At 38.7% G+C, this 18,916-nt stretch overlaps 1 protein-coding gene across 3 annotated transcripts in view; it reads left to right on the plus strand.

Annotated features, from left to right (window-relative positions):
• The window catches only part of XRN2 (5'-3' exoribonuclease 2), a 52,509-nt gene that overhangs the window by 13,923 nt on the left and 19,670 nt on the right, over positions 1–18,916 (plus strand). For all 3 annotated transcript variants that reach the window (XM_080407780.1, XM_080407778.1, XM_080407779.1), the window contains exons 14-24: positions 447–491; positions 1,686–1,817; positions 3,163–3,281; positions 6,635–6,770; positions 10,151–10,258; positions 10,346–10,435; positions 10,951–11,023; positions 13,848–13,931; positions 14,770–14,867; positions 14,961–15,040; positions 16,910–16,966. In XM_080407780.1, coding sequence (XP_080263906.1) covers positions 447–491; positions 1,686–1,817; positions 3,163–3,281; positions 6,635–6,770; positions 10,151–10,258; positions 10,346–10,435; positions 10,951–11,023; positions 13,848–13,931; positions 14,770–14,867; positions 14,961–15,040; positions 16,910–16,966 — 1,022 coding nt within the window. The remainder of the gene's footprint in view (positions 1–446; positions 492–1,685; positions 1,818–3,162; positions 3,282–6,634; positions 6,771–10,150; positions 10,259–10,345; positions 10,436–10,950; positions 11,024–13,847; positions 13,932–14,769; positions 14,868–14,960; positions 15,041–16,909; positions 16,967–18,916) is intronic.

Here is an 18,916-nt window from a genome sequence, read left to right on the forward strand (position 1 = left end):
TTTCCACTTCAAGTTTTCAGTTTGCGTGGCCTAAGAATAAGAAATATCTTCCTTGAGCCTCTTCTTTTCCTGTTTTGAGGACTTTAGGAAAGTAGAAGAGACATTACTTTTTTTCTTGGTGGCTGTTCCAGTGCAGGCAAGGAGCTTGTGCCCTTTGACACTGCTGTCACATTGAAGTAAGGCTATAGCTAAACATAGCAGATGATACAAGCCATTACTGAAATTGTGGGGCTTTGAATGCACAGCTACATTTTTCCCCCCGTAGGTTTTCAGGGTAGGTTAGAAAATCTCGCGTCTGCAAATCCAACGGAAAATTGACCTATGTCTTGTTCAGAACATTATGTAAAAACCCTATGGCCTTCCGGTCAGTAGAGGATTATAATGAAATATTTTTCCAGGAAATCTGTATGTTTTACTGATTTCATTTCTCTTTATTCTTTGTTTAGGATAACTTTAAAAGGCGGCAAAAAGAAAAAAGAAAAAGAATGAAGGTAAGTTATTTCCTTTCACAATGCAAAAGCTAGCAAGAATTAAAATGTATACTATAGCTTTCAGCACACGGGTTGGTTGAAGCTGCAGTTGTAATCATGGTATTTTCTGGCCTTTATGTAAACTGTGTTGCAGTAGAATAAAAAGTAGAGTGTTTTTTCATGGCTGTTTGTAGACTGGGGCTTCAAAAGAAGGAATTGCGTATTAAAGACTTCTTAAGAGGGAAAGGAGGGACAGTGTTGCATGCACTGGATGATAGCTGTACGTTGTTTCCCTCAAATTTGCACTTTCAAGATTATTTAGTGATGCTTCAGCATGGTCACTGTACAGGAATTCCTTTTCCATGCATTGACACAAGTCGTCTCAGCAGTTGTTTTGCCAAGGGCAAATAGAGTTTAGTCTGAGTTTCAAGTTAAAATATGTGTACCAGTTTGCATTAAATGGATTTGCTCACTTAGAGGCATGTTTCTAAAAAAGCAAGGAAGGCTTTCCGCAAACTATAGTTACCTTGCGTTCTGCCTGTAAACAAGTCGATGTTGTCAAAAATCTCTCCCTTTCCGACCCATGTAAGTCATATTCTTTAAAACTGTGTTATTGAAATGATGTTGAATTTTCTTCTATTAAGAAAATAATTCTGATATTTTAAGTGGGCTCTTGTGTGTTCATTTCAACATAGCTCTTTGCTGTTGGTTAGGGCATACAGGTAAGCGTAGCTTCCAGAACTTTCAGGGCATATGATACCTCCCTCTGAGTACTATCGAGATCTTGTGTTTATTTTTTAAATTACATATTTTCTGACTATTCCTATGAGAGTGGAAGAGGTTGTTCACTTTGCTTACAAAGAATACATTCTGACCAGTAAGTTAGACGAAGTCTCGCTTCCTCCCCCCACCCCAAGAAGAAACCTGCCTTTCAGCCCTTGTAGAAAGAACGTGGGCACAAAATGTAGGGGTGGGTTGGTTGGTTGGTTTGGTTTTTTTAAAGAGCGTAATAAATTATAGGAATATAAGGATCTCACTTGAAAGTGTCATCTTATATCTGGTTGTGGTAGTTAAACACAACTAATTTAAGCTGAACTAAGTAAATTATGCTTGTTTCATATAACATGTTAATCCCAAAATTGCAGGAGAGCGTTATCATGCTGCTGTGGAGATTACACAGCTTTTTCAGTATACTTGTATATATTTATCTTTTAGAGGGATCAGCCTTCTTTTATTCCCGGTGGACAGTTTTCCCCTCAAGCTCTGGGAAATCGATCTAGCCCTCAGGCAATCAGTAACCCTAGACAAGCCGCCTTTGAGATGAGAATGCATGACAGGCAGAATTCTGTAAGTAGATGTTCAAAGGTATTTCCGCGTAGAAGGGGAAATAATCATCCTGTGTTGCTCTGAACACCCTTTTCTCCACCCCACCAAGCTTTCTTGAAAAGCAGACACCAAAACATTTCTGTTTTCAAGGAAGTGGCTTTTAATAGCCAATCTTTATTTATTTTGTGAATAAAATGGTGTTTTTAATGTTTGGTATGATACTGCTTGTTAAATAGCTCTGGGAGGGCAAGTGTGAGGTGAATGCATCCAAGTCAGATACAGGGGCTCTTCTCCCTGAACTTGTTTGCCACTTGCAGAGTCAGGTTTAGGAACTTCCTCAGCAGCCTTGTGAGAGACACAAACTGAATACCTGAGCTGGGGGTCTTTGCAGTTACCAAAAAGAATATTAAAACGCACAGACACATAGATATTTTGTATTTTGGAAATCTGTGATTTGCATGGGTACATGTTTGTCAGCTGATTTTACTTTCCAAAGCATTGCTTCTCACTGAGAAGAGGAGAAACTTAAATGAAGCTTTTGGAAAGGTATTAGGAAGTGAGAGGAAACTGGAAATAAGTTGAGTTCTGTGTTAGAAGTCTTGATGGTTAATTTTAAATAACAATTATAACAAGTTTTATTTCTGAGCACAAATCTTTATCCAGTGAACAAATTAAAGGTCCTTTTCATCATAAAGATGTGTATTCTGTCTCCTAAGTATAAATAAATACAATATGCTTTTTCCAAGTATAATTTCTGCTATTCTTCCCTTTTAGTCTTGAAACTTCTGCACATGGGTTAAGCAAATCAGTTCCTTTATGGAATGGGAAAAGTTTCTTTTAGACTCTGTAGTAATAGAATAGATAAATTTGAAAGGCGTTTAAAAGATCAGTCATGAAGAAACTTAAGAGTATTTCTGCCAGTTCTGAATTACAAGCAGCGGGTTTTTTTACAATAATCTGCACGTGCTTTTTTCACCATTGCTGTGAAATAAAGTTCTAACATAAGCTGTTAGGACTACAGAAAACAGTTGTATTCCAAAACGGGAATATATCAGAAATGGCATGTTTTATCAATTTATGCTATCTTGTTCATGCATTTTTTTCTTTCTTAAATATAATGAACTTTTTGCCTGTTTGTATTAATGCCTGTCTTTTAATACAAAGATGTGTTTTTCTTCTTTCTTGCTCCTTGGCTTAGTAGTTTAAGGATTGTGTAGCTTTTGCCTTGAGTTTTGGGGGAACTAAAAATAATGCATGTGATTATCACGAAGCTGTTAATTTTAACTTGAATTGGAAATGCCTAATAAATCCTTCCCCACCACCACCTCCCCCCCCCCGCATTTATCTGTGATAATTCTGACCCTAGACAACTTCATCATCTCCAAATACCAGCCTCACTTCTGATGGCAGCCCATCCCTGACAGGAGGAATTAAGCGGAAAGCTGAAGATAGTGACAGTGAACCTGAGCCAGAGGATAATATCAGGTGAAGCCATTTTTTGTAGCACTTTGTTAGCGAATTGCTGAAATAGATGCAGTCTAATTAATGCCATTTAGCTTAGAGCAGCAGTGCCTTCAGATGCTTTTCTATGATCTTTTTATCCACCAGTAATTAATGTGGAGGGTTAGAATATTCACTAAATTCCAGTGAGATGTGTAAGCTATAGCTGTTAAATCTAAGTATCTAGATTAGTATGCATGCAGGTTTTCATCCTCCAAGCCACTACTCCCTTTGAGACCAAGCACTAGATTGGCTAGACATTCACTGTTCAGCTTTGATTATGTGAGCTGAATGCCGCTGTTTTGCAGTTGAATTTTTGAGCTGTTTAACCCATAAAATTCAGTTACATTCACATGTGCAGTGTTATTTATCCTGACTATCACAATATGCTTTCCTCCATCTTTGATTTGTAGCAAACCCTGTTTTGTCTATGACGAGTTCTTTAAATGCCTTAGGATGGCTGATCCCTAGATGATTAAGGGATAGGAATTTTATGAGAATTAACTGACAGCGAATTACCAGTCTGTCTGCATTTGTCAAAGGTTTAAATCAAGCTATCGCCTTTTAAGTTGAGGATGAAGACCCTTACAGTTTTTTGTTAAAGGTTCTGTGCTAATAAATGCAACCAGTAGGTTTTTGTTTCCTCTAGCGTCAGGGAACGTAAGTGGACATGGGAAAACAGTAAGGGTTACTTCATTGTGAAGTACTGATGACTAGTGTCCAACCGTTACTGTGATGTTTGTGACGTGCGGCCTGTCAGATCTTCCAATATAATGTGTTCTAGCTCTTACCCTTACTTTCTTTCCTATAGGTGCAGATCTGAATGGATCGATAGTTTTTTTTTTTAATCAATCAAGCAGAATTTTTGTCTGAGTCTGGGTTTTAAAGTGTACATTTAAAAGTTACTTTCCATTTGAATTTTAGAAGAGGTTCTATAAGAAACTTTAATAGTCTTATAACAACCGGTGTGAATGAACCGCTGTGATTTATGAGTAGCAATAGTTCTGACAGGGTTGGTATTGTCAAGCAAAACCAAATGCTACATTCATCTGCAGTTAAGCTCTTTTGTAGCTCAGAATACTTATTCAGATCCCTTTCTGAGTGGAAACTAATTTTATACTTCTCACTGTAGGTAAAAACAACTGCATAAAGGTATTAGATGCAACAAAGTTGTTTGCAAAGATACATTTTATATTTAAGATGACTTTGAAACTAGAACAAATAGTTCTAGTCAACTAGCAGATTGGTTTTTGTTACCTCACAGAAAAGGTTTTTGAAATTTATGCAAGTGTCTAGCTGCCATGGAGCTCCTAGGGTCAGATGCTCATAGGCTGCAGACATTCTTGACTCTGTCCTTCAAGACTTAATGCAAGTAGCTCTGTCCTTGCTCACCTTCCTTTCTTAGTCCTGGAAATATGTCTTGGTTTCTCTACCTCCTCATCAGTTTGAAACTTTGAACTAGCTCAGGTCAGATTTTTTAAAAGCATCCCTGTACTGAGCAACTAATTTGAAACAGAAGCAAGGGATGATCTTTTTTCCAAAACCAGAAGGACATGTGTCATGTAAAAAAGTGTTGATTGATCTTTGCTCTCTTAAAGGCTTCACACGCGATATTTATTGCTCTGCGAGATTCGGACAAGTGAAGTTGGAGTTGGCCTCGCAGGTTACTTGTGTGCTTTAGGTTCTGTATGTAATTTAAAGTGGTGACAGCCTTTGTGGAAAGAGATCTTGCACCATTGTTTTTGGCTGTGATAATGCCAAGTTTTGAATTGTTGGGAATTAAATTCTTATTTCAAAGCCCCACCATTATTAAGGGATTATCTGATTTAACTAGTTTCTAAATCAGATTTGTAATTTGCTTTACTCTAGTTCACTTGAATGCCAAAAGTCACATGAACTTTGAGAGATGTGTAGAGAATGCATGAACTATGGTGATTAATAGGTTTAAATTTAAAAAAAAAAACAAAAACAAAAAAAAAACGAACCATAAACAAACAAAAAACCCCAAACCAAATAGTTCTATGAGGGAGGTCAGTTCTGAAGCATGATATCATGATTGAACCAAATGTTAAGTCGAGCTTAATCTTTCCATTGCTTAAACTGCCTTTGTAGATGGCAGTCTGATTTGAACTGTGATTTCGCCCAAGATTGTCGTGTCACTTCAAGTTGTTAGTCCTAAGAATTTTGTGCATATTAATGGCTTCTTGCTTGTGGCACAACTGTTCTCTCAGAATTTATGTGTCACCTATTGAATGACAGGGAACACAGCAGATGCAGCAAGCGGATAAAATGGCCAAGGACGAAAAGGTCAGGAGTCTGTAGGCAGCGATTCCTGTTGCTGCCCATGCCCCCCACAGCTCTATTCCTGCTGCCTTGTCAGGTTTTTGAGGAGCCTATGGTCTGGGCTTACTGTTAGTCTTCATGGAATGATCTTGCTTGAAATGTGGCACAATATAGAGCATTATTCACTTTTTTCCTAAATTATACAGTAGAGCTGAGAGATTCAGATGCTTGTATGTCACATGAGCAAATGGCTCTTTTCCCCTGCCCCATCTGTAGACAGACGTAATGGGGAGCTGCATGAAGTAAGGATAAATGGTGCCTGAGATTGGTGCTCTTTTGGCTCCAATATCCATTTCTGGCATGAAAGGTTGAAAATCCTTGTGTAGAAGGGAGCTAGACTGATGTGAGTCAGCAAGCACGGGATCCCTGAGTTGCAGTAATTCTGCTGGTAATCGTAGCTTGTCTGAACAGCAATGGAATATGGAAATCAAGCTTCTGTTGTTTATTATTTATTTTCTTACTTTTTCATTTTGATTAACTGGGAAACTATCTTTTCTGCTTGAGAGGGGTATTGAGAATAGAGGAATGAACTTGATGTGAAAAGATATTCCAATAAGATTAAGATTTTGGCCTAGGGTAGATTAAATAAGGAAGGGAAAGAGTTTGTTCTCTTTCTAGTGGTTGGAAGAGTTAAAGAATAGAGTTCATACGGCAGTTTTGGTAATAGATTCCTGATAAGAGAGGTAAAATTGCCAACCAGGAGCAATACTGTTCTGGAAAATCCTGACAGCAGCAGGCAGAGGTTTGAAAATCTACCCTGTTCCTAACAAGTACTTTGAAGACCTATTTATCAGGGTGGTAGCTTCAGAATTTCATCTGGATTTTGTGTGATGCCAACCGTCAAATTTTATTCTCTTGCTGTTGAGTATTAGTTTTTATGCTTTCACTTCAGTTGTATAAAAATGGGAGTTGAAGTAGCAAGCGACTTTAGCTTGTATTTTAATTCAGATATGTAAATGTGCATATATTGACATCTATTTGTGTTTGTTATGCAGGTTATGGGAAACTGGTTGGAAACAGCGCTACTATAAAAACAAATTTGATGTTGATGCTTCTGATGAGAAATTCCGTCGTAAAGTTGTACAGTCCTATGTAGAAGGGCTTTGCTGGGTTCTCAGATATTATTATCAGGTACTTAAAAATTTCTTCTTGAAACTTCCGTTTTCTTTTGCATCTGTACCCTATTTCTTTTCAGGAAATAATTATTATCCATTGCTCATTTTTGGAAAGCAGTGCTTTTTTTTATGATATAAATAAGTGGGTGCTCATTCTACGTGGCACTCAAGATTTGAATGCATTTTTTGTTTCTCGCATACAGTAACAGCGCTTGTTAGTTTATTAAGGGCTGATGCATATTTTTCCTTTGCAATACATAACCATGCATAGTGAAATTGCAGATGACTAAATGAGTGAACAAGGGACAAAGCCTGTGAAATGCTAGTAAGAATTTGAACGGAACAGAGTTGTCAGTCTCCTCCATAGATTGTAGTGGTCTACATGAAGTGTATAGTGATTGAAGTAATCTGTATCTGATTTAAATCTTTTGATAATTGAGATTTCAGATTGCAAGAGATTGGTTAGACATATTGGGGCTTGTTGCACCGATCATTAATAACTAGCTTCATGCCCTGAAGACAAAGTAAGTTGTATTTTGTGTGTGACCTGGGAACAGAACGTGCTTGAGCCGGTGAAGTTTTATCTGTCTCAGCAGAGCTTTGTATCTTGAACACAGTGCCACACTGATAACACTGCACACTTTTCATAGGTAGCTCACATCTGTCCAAATTGGAGCACAGGCAGGGCAAATACCTTGCATGCCTGCAAGAAAACTATGCAGTCTTAAAGTTAGTTTATTTTAATGTGTACTCCTTTCCCCACTCTTCCCCTTAGAACAAAAAGGAAGAGTCTTCCCTTCCACTGTATCAGTTGGGTTTGCAAGTCTGTTGCAGTTGATGTGCAGGGGAGCTGAGCTCTCCTCACCTTTCAGTAGCTCCTTTCGCCGAGGTCGAATGTCACCTGGACACCTTTATAGGTGGAAATTCCCGTGACCCTGTGCACAGTCAAGGTCTGCTGAAAGCAAACTGTTTTCCCGCTAACCATGGTAAAATATGTTCTTAGAACTCTATATGTGCCCATATGTCTCCAAAGTGTGTAAATGAATATTCAGATGAGCGGTAGGTGTCTGCTGGCTGGAAAACTGTCAGTGTGACCTTCAGTGGTGCAGTAGTACAAAACCACTGCAAAAGGCAGTCTGAATTTTAAGGGCAACTGAAGGGCTTATAGGAAGGGAGTATTATGCCAAAACTGAGATATTTGTGAGGTGGCCAAAATATTTATACTCATTTGAAGATTGTTAAAGTTAACTTTGTTTTATGCAAAGAAGCATGCGTGGGGTGTGCATTTATTCCTTTGCAATCAGTGGCCATGGCCTTGTGCAGATATCATGTGCTTTTACAACTGTTCAAACCGGGGTTGTGTTTGCATGTGCGCTGCTGAGAGATTTGTGGCTTTGAATGTGTAGGAGCTGGAAGACAGGCACCTACCAAACTTAAAACAATATGGGCAAGCCCCTAGGCAACACTCTGCAGTCCAGGTGGTAAAACCAGTTTAGTTACTGAGATGTACATAGGTGACTCCTTGTCCTTCTGAGTTTGTGGATGTTCTGGCTGAAGGGACCAGTGCGTATAGAAGTGATAAGTGATTACAGTTGCAAAGAAAGTGAATCTGTGAGGTTGACAGCTTCAGACTTCAGGCAGGACCATGCTGCTCTCAAGAAAATTGAGGACTGCCAATAAGATTTCAAGGAAAAGTGACTGTACAGAAAATATTTTCTGATTTAGAAACGTTCCAAAGGGAAACTTTAATGAAGTATATAAATGTTTAGGCCTTCGTTTTTGCCATTTTGCTTCGTATTCAGATTACTCAAAAAGAAGGCAAGTCTCTCTCTAGACCTCGTAAAAATTACATTGCAGACTTAAAATAGTGCAGCAGTGAAGTACTTGCATGTGCTGCTGTTTGTACTTGCATTAACAGGACTATGTGTAGACAAGACACTGTAACCTGCTATACATGGGCAGTCTGTTGTACTGGTATGGAGCAGCAGTCAAATCACTTTCTTCCCATATCGAAGTTAGATTAGGAAGCTGTTTGGACTGGGGGAATTTCAAAATAGGCTTGCTTGAGGGTTTTTTGGTTTTTCTTTTTACCATAATAACAATTGCTTCCAATAATCATTGCTTATTGTCCATAAAACTTCTGACAGAATATGGTATGTGCTTTTCTATTCTTATAAAAAGGTAATAATGCAGAGCGCGCGTTCCACTAGTGGAAACATCTGTTTGGAGAGGGGGGGCGGAAAACAGGAAAGAAAAAAATAAAGAAAGAAACCAATCCACCTGGCTTTTGAAACATACTGAAACCATCTGAAGAATTACATCTAATAATTACAGTCTCAATAATTTTATACCAAAAATATCGCTGGAGGAGCCTCATTGACATTTGCTAATTCAGAATTGGAAGTCAGAATAGTAGGCTTTTGTTTCAAGTGGTACTGCTAAGAAAAATAGCTGAGGAGGTGAAAACTTGACTTAGACCTTCTAGAGCTGCGTTTCTTTTACAAAATGCATTGTTCTGATGTGTTTTGAGTTTATTTTCTCCTTTTTGAGGATTATTTTCTGTCTTTCAAGTGAATGCATTTTATATTTCCCAATATTCAGGATGAAGAGGGGAAAAGCAAAATGTTACTCAAAGTGTGTATTAGTGCTGGTACTGAACAGAAAAGTAACAGTTAAAACCAGAATACTTTTCTAACCTGCAACAAATAGTGTTCACGTTTTCACACCTTGTGGCGTGAAACCCTTGTCAGGGTTCTCTGGTCTCCCATATTCCCAAGTTAGCAGTGGGATTTTGCATTGAAAAACAGTAGTAGAAACTGTTTACACAAGTTGAAAATGCGTCCGTTTATTACACGTTCCTCAGCTTAGCCCCAGGGACTGGTTACCTGTGTGGATAGACTGTGATTTCCTACTCTTTGCAAGAGAACTTGTGCTTGGTTTTATTGGACTTTGTGCACATGCGTGTATGTTTTTTCTCGGGGGGAGGAAAAAGGCATGAGATAAGTTTAAGATTCTGCTTTAAGGTCTTTTGTGTCGTTCTGGTGCTAGGTCCTGTCTCTTTGACTGTCTCCCTTAGTGACTCAAACCTAGCAGATAGCAAGAGTACTTTGCCATAGAAGTCTATCCACTGTTCTGTGCTGCTGAGGAAATGCCCGAGGTCTCCATTCACTACTGTCCAGTGAATTCACTCGCTCTAGTCTGGCGATGAAAAGTTAAGTCCCAGCCTGAAGTCCAGAGTACCTTTAGAGGCCAGAGCTCTTTCTTTTCTAATCATTGGGACTCCTCTTTCTCCTGGTTGTTGTTGGGCTAAATTTTGTCACCTTTTGTGACTGGGCTATGTGATTATTTTTTTTCTTTTACTTTTTTGATTTGTTGATTTTTGTTTCTCTATCCTAGGGCTGTGCATCCTGGAACTGGTATTACCCTTTTCACTATGCTCCATTTGCTTCTGATTTTGAGGGTATTGCAGACATGCCTTCAGATTTTGAGAAAGGCTCCAAACCGGTAGGGCATCTTTATTTATGTATTTATTTAGTTATGATTTAACAGCTCATTAGAAATGTCCTACATCTGCTTGTTTAATTTCAACAGTTTAAGCCTCTTGAACAACTCATGGGAGTATTTCCAGCTGCAAGTGGGAATTTTCTGCCACCAACATGGAGGAAACTCATGACAGATCCGGTAGGAGTCCTTGTTGTATTCCCCCCTGGAAGGTTATGTCATCTTGCAGTTGCATGGGCGTGACTCACTGCTTCTTACTTCAGGCAGAAAAATAAGAGACCAGGAGGGAACATTTTTGGTAGATTGCAGAGATTCTTCAAAGATCCTTAAAAGTGGCTCTTTGAATTCAGACGTTTCAGTGAGAGAAGTTACTTCCTGACTGTTTTACTCTTCTTTTTAGTAAGATTGTTTACTTTCTTATAGAAACCTTGCAAAATGTAATTGGGGAGCAAACACCTTAATCCACTTATCTGGAATCATTCTGTCCTGCTTAATTTCTCATTCTGATGGAAGTGCCTTACCACACTTTATACGTGTTTAAAGACGTTTAGTAAAAGATGTTTTTATTAGTCAAAGTCCTTTGTATCCTCCTTAGCTTTGTTTGCTCGCCCTCTGTGAAGTATGGTACTACATGGCATTCTGAGTCAAATTCATAATTGGCTTTAATGATTATTTTTTTATTTTCTCACATACAGGAATCAAGCATAATTGACTTCTACCCTGAAGATTTTGCTATTGATTTAAATGGGAAGAAATACGCTTGGCAAGGTGACATTTCAACTTTCTTTTTTGAGCTATAGTATACTGACCTTAGTTGTAATAATCTGTGTAAAACTAGGAAGAAAATGGAAAATTGGTGAGATAATGATGCGCCAAGTCACACAAGTAACTTGTGTTGCTTGGTGTGTGGGAGAAGTATTTTGCAGCAGGTATATTTTTGAAAAGAAATCAGTATGGAGAACAACTTATGGTTCAGTAACTGATTTAGGATTGGCAAGGATTATTAGTAATTTCAGCAGTCATTCTAGATTTTTTAATTTGTCCTGAACTAGATTAATCATTTTTCTGTTTTGATCAGACTTACTGTGTAATTGTCTTTTGTCTTCTTTGCATTTAATTAATGGATCTTGTTCTGTTCAATCAGTGGCTCATTAGTACCTGGCGAAAAATGCTTTGGGGAATATAGAAATACTTGGATGCATACAGAGAATGAAAAAGCAGCTATAGTATTTAATGCAGCTTCTTTCTTTAGAGAATATTAATTTTAAAGGTCTGCCAAATTTTGAGGCTGGTTATGCTGCTCAGGCAATAGTGTAACATCTCAGTTACAGGTATAAATAATTATTTGGGCACAAAATTAAACACATGAAATTCCATCTGAGTGTAAGAAAGCACATTTTTACTGTGAGGGTGGTCAGACACTGGAACATGTTGACTGGCGAGGTTGTGGAGTCTCCATCCTTGGAGATATTCCAAAGCCAGCTGGATGTGGTCCTGGGCAATCTGAGCTGCCCATGACCGTGCTGGAGCGGGGGGGGGGGGGCTAGGTGATCTCCAGAGGTTCCTGCTGACATCAGCAGTTCTGTGATTTCCCTCCCTGGCCTGCCCCAAGGCAGCTCACCAATGCTTTGAAATAGCCACAGTTAGACACACAAGTGTCTTACTCAGGACAGTGTTCCAAAATCAAAGAGAATATTCCTAGGTAATATGAGCAGTGTTGCATAACAAGTTTTCTCTCTGTAAATTAAAGCTCTTACTTATCCCTGTTGTAATTCTGGCAACTTTCCTTAGTCCTTTTGTCCAGTTTCAAATCCATAGTTTCAAGCAGTAATGTTTTAGGTAGCTCCCACATGCTTTCAGCAGCCTGCAGAGTTATTTTTGATTCATTCAATGCTTAATTGCATTATAAACTCTTTGTTCTGGATTAACATCTGGAATTCTCATGCTTAAGAGGCGGTTGTGAAACAAATATATTGCAAGCTGGAAGTACAGACTGTCTTGGTTAAAAGCATCTAGTATACCTTGTCCTCTTAATGACATGTTTGAAGGTCTTCCTTTTAGAGATGTGATTATGCTTCTGAAAGCTCAGCATTGATCCTTTTTGCAATCTCCTATGTTATGAACACTTTCCGTTTTGTTGTCATTCTACCAGTGTGTTGTGAAGGTGAAAATAAATTGTTTTCCAGGGTAGGCTTATCGCCGTTTCCGTTCACAGGTAGTTATGTTCCAGCTGAAATTCAAACTTGGCTGAGGTCTGGTGCTGTCTTTGATAAAGCAGTAGTCAGGCTGCGTGAAGATTATCCTCATACTTACAAGCAGGGACAGTGCAGATTTCTTGTTTGTGAGGTTGATGACAGCAGGCTGTACAGCTCTGCTCCTTGTTATTTTACAGTAGGCTAAATAAAATTCTGACTCAAACTTCTGACATATTTAACAGTTTACTTATGGTTTGTTCCAAACTGATTTTGTTAGGAGAGCATATGAGCTTCTGGTATAATTACACTTCAGGTAGAGTTTTAGGTTGCCTCCTTTCCTTTAGCCCTAGGACAAGGGTATTTGTTTTAATAAAGCCATGTAATGATCTAACTTCTGAAGCAAAAGTGTTTCAGGCAAAGCAACTTTTAGATCAAGAATCTTAAGTCTGTGGAAGTCTCTGTGAATGTTGTACCTTAGTGATAACAAGTGTGTATGAGATCTGCCTGCCTCTAGAACTGGTACAGGCACAAATATGAAACTCTAAATATTGGTTTAGTAGAAATCCTTTGCTGTCCTCTTGGTCAGGAAAAGCTCTAGTGTTTTGTGGTAAGGGAGATACAACCTAAAGTAATTATTTTAGTTTTTGACTGATAATAAGGTTGACGGGAGCAAATCTTTGAAGAATTTTCATATTAAATTTCTTAGTGCCTTTTTTGATTTTATAGTAGAAGAAAACATATCCAGGAGCATACCAGGGAAGGCTGTTTTCGGCTTCGTTCAATGTGATCGAGTAGGCTCTGAGCTGTGCTGCTTAGTGAAGGATTTTGATCCTGAGAAGAGCCTCTGTGTTATCTCAGAGTAAAATTAATAGCTGGTATGAATAGTCCCTAATGGATAGTGTCTCTATCACCTCATTGCTGAAATTGGAGTGGTTTCTTCCATTGTTGTCTCTTAATAAATTAATTTGAATAAAGTAGTATTGAGTTCTGTCAGGGGAGTAACTGTAGCAAATGAGACAAATAATGACTGTCTTACTGAGCTCATCTTGGTCCTAAACGAGACAGGTGAGGGTAGAGGTTACTGCTTCCCGGTGCCCGGGACTGGGAGAAGGAGGAGGATGGAGTGGTGCTTGGAGATGAGCTTCCCTTTTCAACTTGCAGTAGCACTGAACTGTTTTTCCCTGAACATGTAGGCTGAGCCTCTGAAAATGTAGGGTTTTCTTTTCTGTGACTGATGCAACAGTTGTTTCTTGGGTCAGAATCTACCGGACCTTTCCATGCTAGTGTCTTTTGGGTGTGTTGGGGGTTTCTTTTGTTTATTTTTAGTGTGGTTTTGTTTGGGGGGTTTTTTGTTTGTTTGTTTCAACAAGTGCTGAAAAAAAGTTTTGTTTTGCTAGGTGTTGCATTATTGCCATTCGTTGATGAGCGACGCCTTAGAGCTGCCCTGGAAGAAGTCTACCCTGACCTCACTCCTGAAGAAAGTAAGAATTGTGATATTTTGTAACAACTTGTTACTACCTTTGTTTCACCCTAAATGAGCAAGGTATGATAGACATTTGGATGAATTGAACTATGGCAGTCTGTAGCCTGTTCTTCATGGATGGTACTGGTAATTAGAATGATCCTCCACAGGTTTGTTTTTGTAGCTTCCACTTTTCTTTTACTCAAGTAGATCTTTGTAAGACAACCTGAAAATTAGATGGCAGGTTAATTGTATATAAAGCTTCTACCAGTATATGCTGCTAAAGTCCTTGTTAGATGAGTATGTGGCAATCAAAAGAATAAACTCTGTTTCCAAGGTTAGAGTTGGTAAAACTTGATAGGTGTATTGGCTGTTCTGACCAGTAGGCTGGCTGTGCCTGGTTATATGTGAAGCCTCAAGTTCAGTTTATATAGGCAAATATATGTGCTACTTTCTCTGTTGTACAAAAATAATAGATGGTTCTTGCGGGTAAACTGCTTGGGCATGGAGCAGCGCAAAGGCGTGGTTTCATTTTTCTTTTTTGGGTTTTTTTTTTCTTTTTTTTTTTTTTTCCCAGCCTGTCTGTATTGTCAACATCACTTTCTAAATTCAGCTTTCCTCCCATTAAAGACAAGACTCCCATTTACTGACTGCCAGCTACCCTTGACCAGAGACATCCTGTTCTGAGCAGAGACACTGTCTTTCCAACACTCTGAAGGAGGGTTCAGAGCTTTCTCCTAAATCACAATGAAGCTTTCCTTTTGTGGAGATGTCAACAGGACGGTGTGCTGGTCTTCTGTATTCCTTCCTTCCCTCTTTGCTCTGAACTCTTACCCCATTGTCTTCATCTTTTCTAGGCAGAAGAAATAGTCTTGGTGGTGATGTTCTCTTTGTTGGAAAACACCATCCACTTTGTGACTTTATTGTGGAACAGTACAAGACCAACAATACAGAGGTAGGTTGTATTTGTTCTTAAGGGATTGCGTAAATGGTGAGGGTGGAGGTCTAATAAAGTGCTTCAGCTTAAACTTTTTTTTTTTTTCCATAGCCAGTGGATATACCCCCAGAGTTGTGCTATGGAATCCAGGGAAAGCTTACACTGAATGAAAATGCTGTTCTTCCAGATCAGTGAGTATGGTTTCTGGAATGGATTGTTTGATGCTAAAGGACATTTCCTTCAGTTATATCTACATTTAAATAAAAATATCTTTGTGCCCACAACGAGAAACTTCAAATTCTCGACAAGGCAGTGTGTTTAGTTTTGAGGCTAAACATGCTTTCTGCGAAGTTTCATAGTAGGTGGTGTTATCATCAGCATATGTAAAAATCCAAGAAAGTGAAACTTTTTAATTCTGCAATTATTTTTTTATTTATTTATTTCAGATCTAGGCTTTTTTGGCAGCATCAGAAATCTTTAAAGTTCTCTAATGTGTGTGTTTAATTGTTGATGAATTTTTGTCATTTCATCTATGGAAGACTGACTTATGTATTTAGTAGCGTTTGAACTTTACTGATCCCTACTACTTTTATTATATAGGTCCTGTTTGCTATTAGTCTTATTCAGTAAGGGCATGTTGTTTTGGCCTCTTTGCTTGTGTTATGAATGTTAATTTAATGCAGTCTGATGTAACTTCTAATAGTGCATGCTGTTAAAAAAAAAAAAAAAAAAAAAAAAAAACCCACAAAACCAAAACTCTGCTTTTTATATGCCAATCTTAATTGCATTAAAGAAAAATCCAGATAGAGATATATTAGTTATATTTTGCTGGTTTCCATTTGGGCTCTAGCACTAAATTTGGGACTGTTACCAGCTACACATACAAAAAATGGTAATATTTTTTGTTTTCTAGATAATGCGTTTAGTTTGAGAAATTATCAGTATCATCTTTGCATTGTAGGATATGCATTCATTTATCTAACCTTGCTTAGAGGCATAAGCAGGTGTTCAGTAACTCATTTGCATTAAATGCACAAACACTCTGATTTTGTTGGATAGATAATGTATCCTAGGTCACACTCACTAATATACATTTCTCTATTCTTGTCATGGCTTGTGGAGAATATGAGCAAGTCAGAGCTGTTCTTGGAGGGAATAGCAATGCAGGAAAAAGAAAACTCTTCTGGCTTTGCCTTCGCTGGATAGGGTGTAAGAAATGGATGGGTTTTTTTACCTAGGAAAGTAGTTTGCTAGGAATTCTTTGAAGATGAGCAGGCATTTATATTGCCTCTTCAAAATAAGTCTTACTCTGCTAAAAAGGTTTGGATCAAATCCAGCCAACATGTGTACGGTTTGTGACCTCTGTGTGTACCATGAGCCTGTGACAGTTGTGCACAGTAGGGTGAACAAAGAAATCTGGGTTTGGATTGATCAGAATGATTTTCTTAAGCATGTTGTTAGTCTGCTTGAATTGAAGGGGTAAAGTTTTCCAGAGGAAGGAAGGAAAGAGTTGAGATGCAAGTGCGTGTCAGCCTATTAAATTTCAATTAGAAAGGAGACTCTTCAGGTGCTGTGTAAAACAGCTGCTAGAATTGTATTCTATTTTACTTAAAAACCTTTTTCTTCCTAGTGAAGCAGGTTTGCATCTTCATGGTGTCTGCATGTATGTTTGCCTTTCTGGTCTTCTCCTGCCCTCTTAGAACCTGTTGACTTGTTATAATCAACACCTAGCAGTACAGGGAGGTTTCCAAGGTGCAGACTAGTCCTGAGGTTTGTAAATGGGCTGCTGGGCAGTGAGAAGTGTGTGAACCTACTTCTAGACACTAGAGAATCCACACAGATCAGCTGCAAAAGTAATGACATGAAGAAATAAGGATTCAACAATTCCAGTGCTTATAGAAGTATTTGATTTTGGGAAAAGGCAAGTTAATTTTGAAATCCCTTTTGCGTGTCGCAGGCTTAGCTGAGAGAGAAACAGGAGTGGTAGCAACAGAGAAGGTGGAGCAAATGGTGAGAAATATGTTAAATGACATTTTGACCGGGATTTTTCTCTTTACCAGAACAGTGGAGTCTCCTGTTCCAATGCTGCGTGATCTTGCACAAAATTCTGCAGTCAGGTAAGTAAACTGGGTTTTAATGCAATGGTGTGCAAAATGCAGTTTTTATTCTGGTGCTCTGTGGTGTTGATTTTGCAACAGAATCCATCTCAATAAAATTGAAGCTTTTACTTTAAACATTTCTGGTTTTCTGAGAGAGCTGAATCCAAGCTATTGTGTTGTAACCCGGTGGGCTTAGGTTAGGGTGGTTAGTCAGAGTGTGCATAGTGGCGTGCCGTATGGGGATGTCTGAAATAGTCGCTGCTCAATGCATCAAACCAGGTGTGTTTCATCCCCTCAGAAACACCTGCTGTTGCTTTTCTGCTCACCCTCTGTTGGGGCTTCTGGGTCTTTGGCGAGCAAAGAACACCTACAGAACTTGCAAGCCTTTTAAGTTAAAAAACCCCCAGTGTTAGTGAGCGTGAAACCTCAGAGACAGAATGGCGTATTGAATGACAGCCCTGCAGCTCTTGATTTTTGCCTCTTGGATTATGACCCATTTTTATTCCTAGCAATTCCCATAGGATGCCTGAAAATATAAGCTTTGTGTCTTTAAGAAGTAAAGGAGTAATACTAACTTGCCTGAATGTGATATTTGGGAGAATAATAAGGAACTTCATAATGAATAAAACCAATGCAGAGTTTCCAAGAGTGCATCTTGTGGTCACAGAAGATTTTAATTGCTCTTGCACTTGACAGCAAATTTCTGTAGATCTAGTGTGTTGTATGTTGTTCCCACTTAATTTGGCATGGTATAATAGCTATGTAATGCTTGAGCCTGTAACCTTTCACTTCTTGAGCCACATAAGATACTTGAGACACTGAAAATCACTTGTGATCTGTCTGCATAATTTTTGCCGGCAAGGAGGCATAACTTGCTTCAAGTAGGACAACTATGTACAGGCAGTAAGAAATGCCAAGTTGTGGCTTGTCAGGATACTGTAGAAAGGATGTTCTGAAATGAGGATTTAGTTGCTTTGAGCAATGAGTTAAAGGTAGTTTTTGGCTTTCTGTCTGCCACTGTCAGGAGGTTTGAATTGTTCTACGCTTCTGTCCATTTCTCTGTTGCAAGGATTTTTCTTCCTGTCTTTTGAGATAGTATGAGCAGTCATGGTTTTGCTCTTCAGTTCTTGTGACTTTGGCTGGATTTTCCAAGGGATCATTATTCTCCTTCTTTTGAGTCTCATTCATTCTCTGCTGAAAAACAGATGTGTTTGAGCTGGAAGAGTGGATTATTCTGCTTAGCTGCTTGTTTTTCTCTTTCTCAGCATCCCAAGCATTTTTCTGTATCATATGGTAGGTAGAGAGAGAACAGGAAGCATTTTGGTGCCATGTACTTCAAACATGTCCCTGGTGGGACCTACCTGAGACCTGGATACTTACAGCAGGGAGTTGGAACTGCTGGGAGTGTGAATTTTTCTAGAGCAAACACAAACTGCTTTGTAATGCATCATACCAGCAGAAACTAAGCTTTCAGCTGCTTTTTGCTCTATTGCTATTTACTATTAGTTTGTCTAATACTAGACAGGTGAAAATGCAAGGTCTGCAAGATGTCACTGAAAATAGGTGTATATCTCTTGTGCTGCATACACACATACAACTGCATACATTGTATGCACACAGCTGCATACAACTGCAAAGCTGCCTTTCGGGATAAAAACTCCCTGGCCCAGGAAATCCCACTTCTAAGTTGTGTACGCTTTTGAGTAGACTGCATAGCAAGCTGATATCCTGCCTGTCTGTGTCATGGCAGCCTTTGAACTTAATCAAGTACAATCAGTGCTTTGACTAGAGGACTTGTACTCAATCGTCTGCAGAAGATAGTTTCATTACCATACATAGGACTAACTGTTTTCTAGACATTAAACTTTCTTTTGGACTGGCTATTGATACAGGGGAGGAAAAAGGTCACCCTGTGGAAAATAATCAAGACATCCAAGTTCAATATAATCAGTATATCCATATGCAGGG

This window comes from Falco punctatus (genome assembly GCF_963210335.1).
Source record: "Falco punctatus genome assembly, chromosome: 12".
Taxonomy (NCBI): domain Eukaryota; kingdom Metazoa; phylum Chordata; class Aves; order Falconiformes; family Falconidae; genus Falco; species Falco punctatus.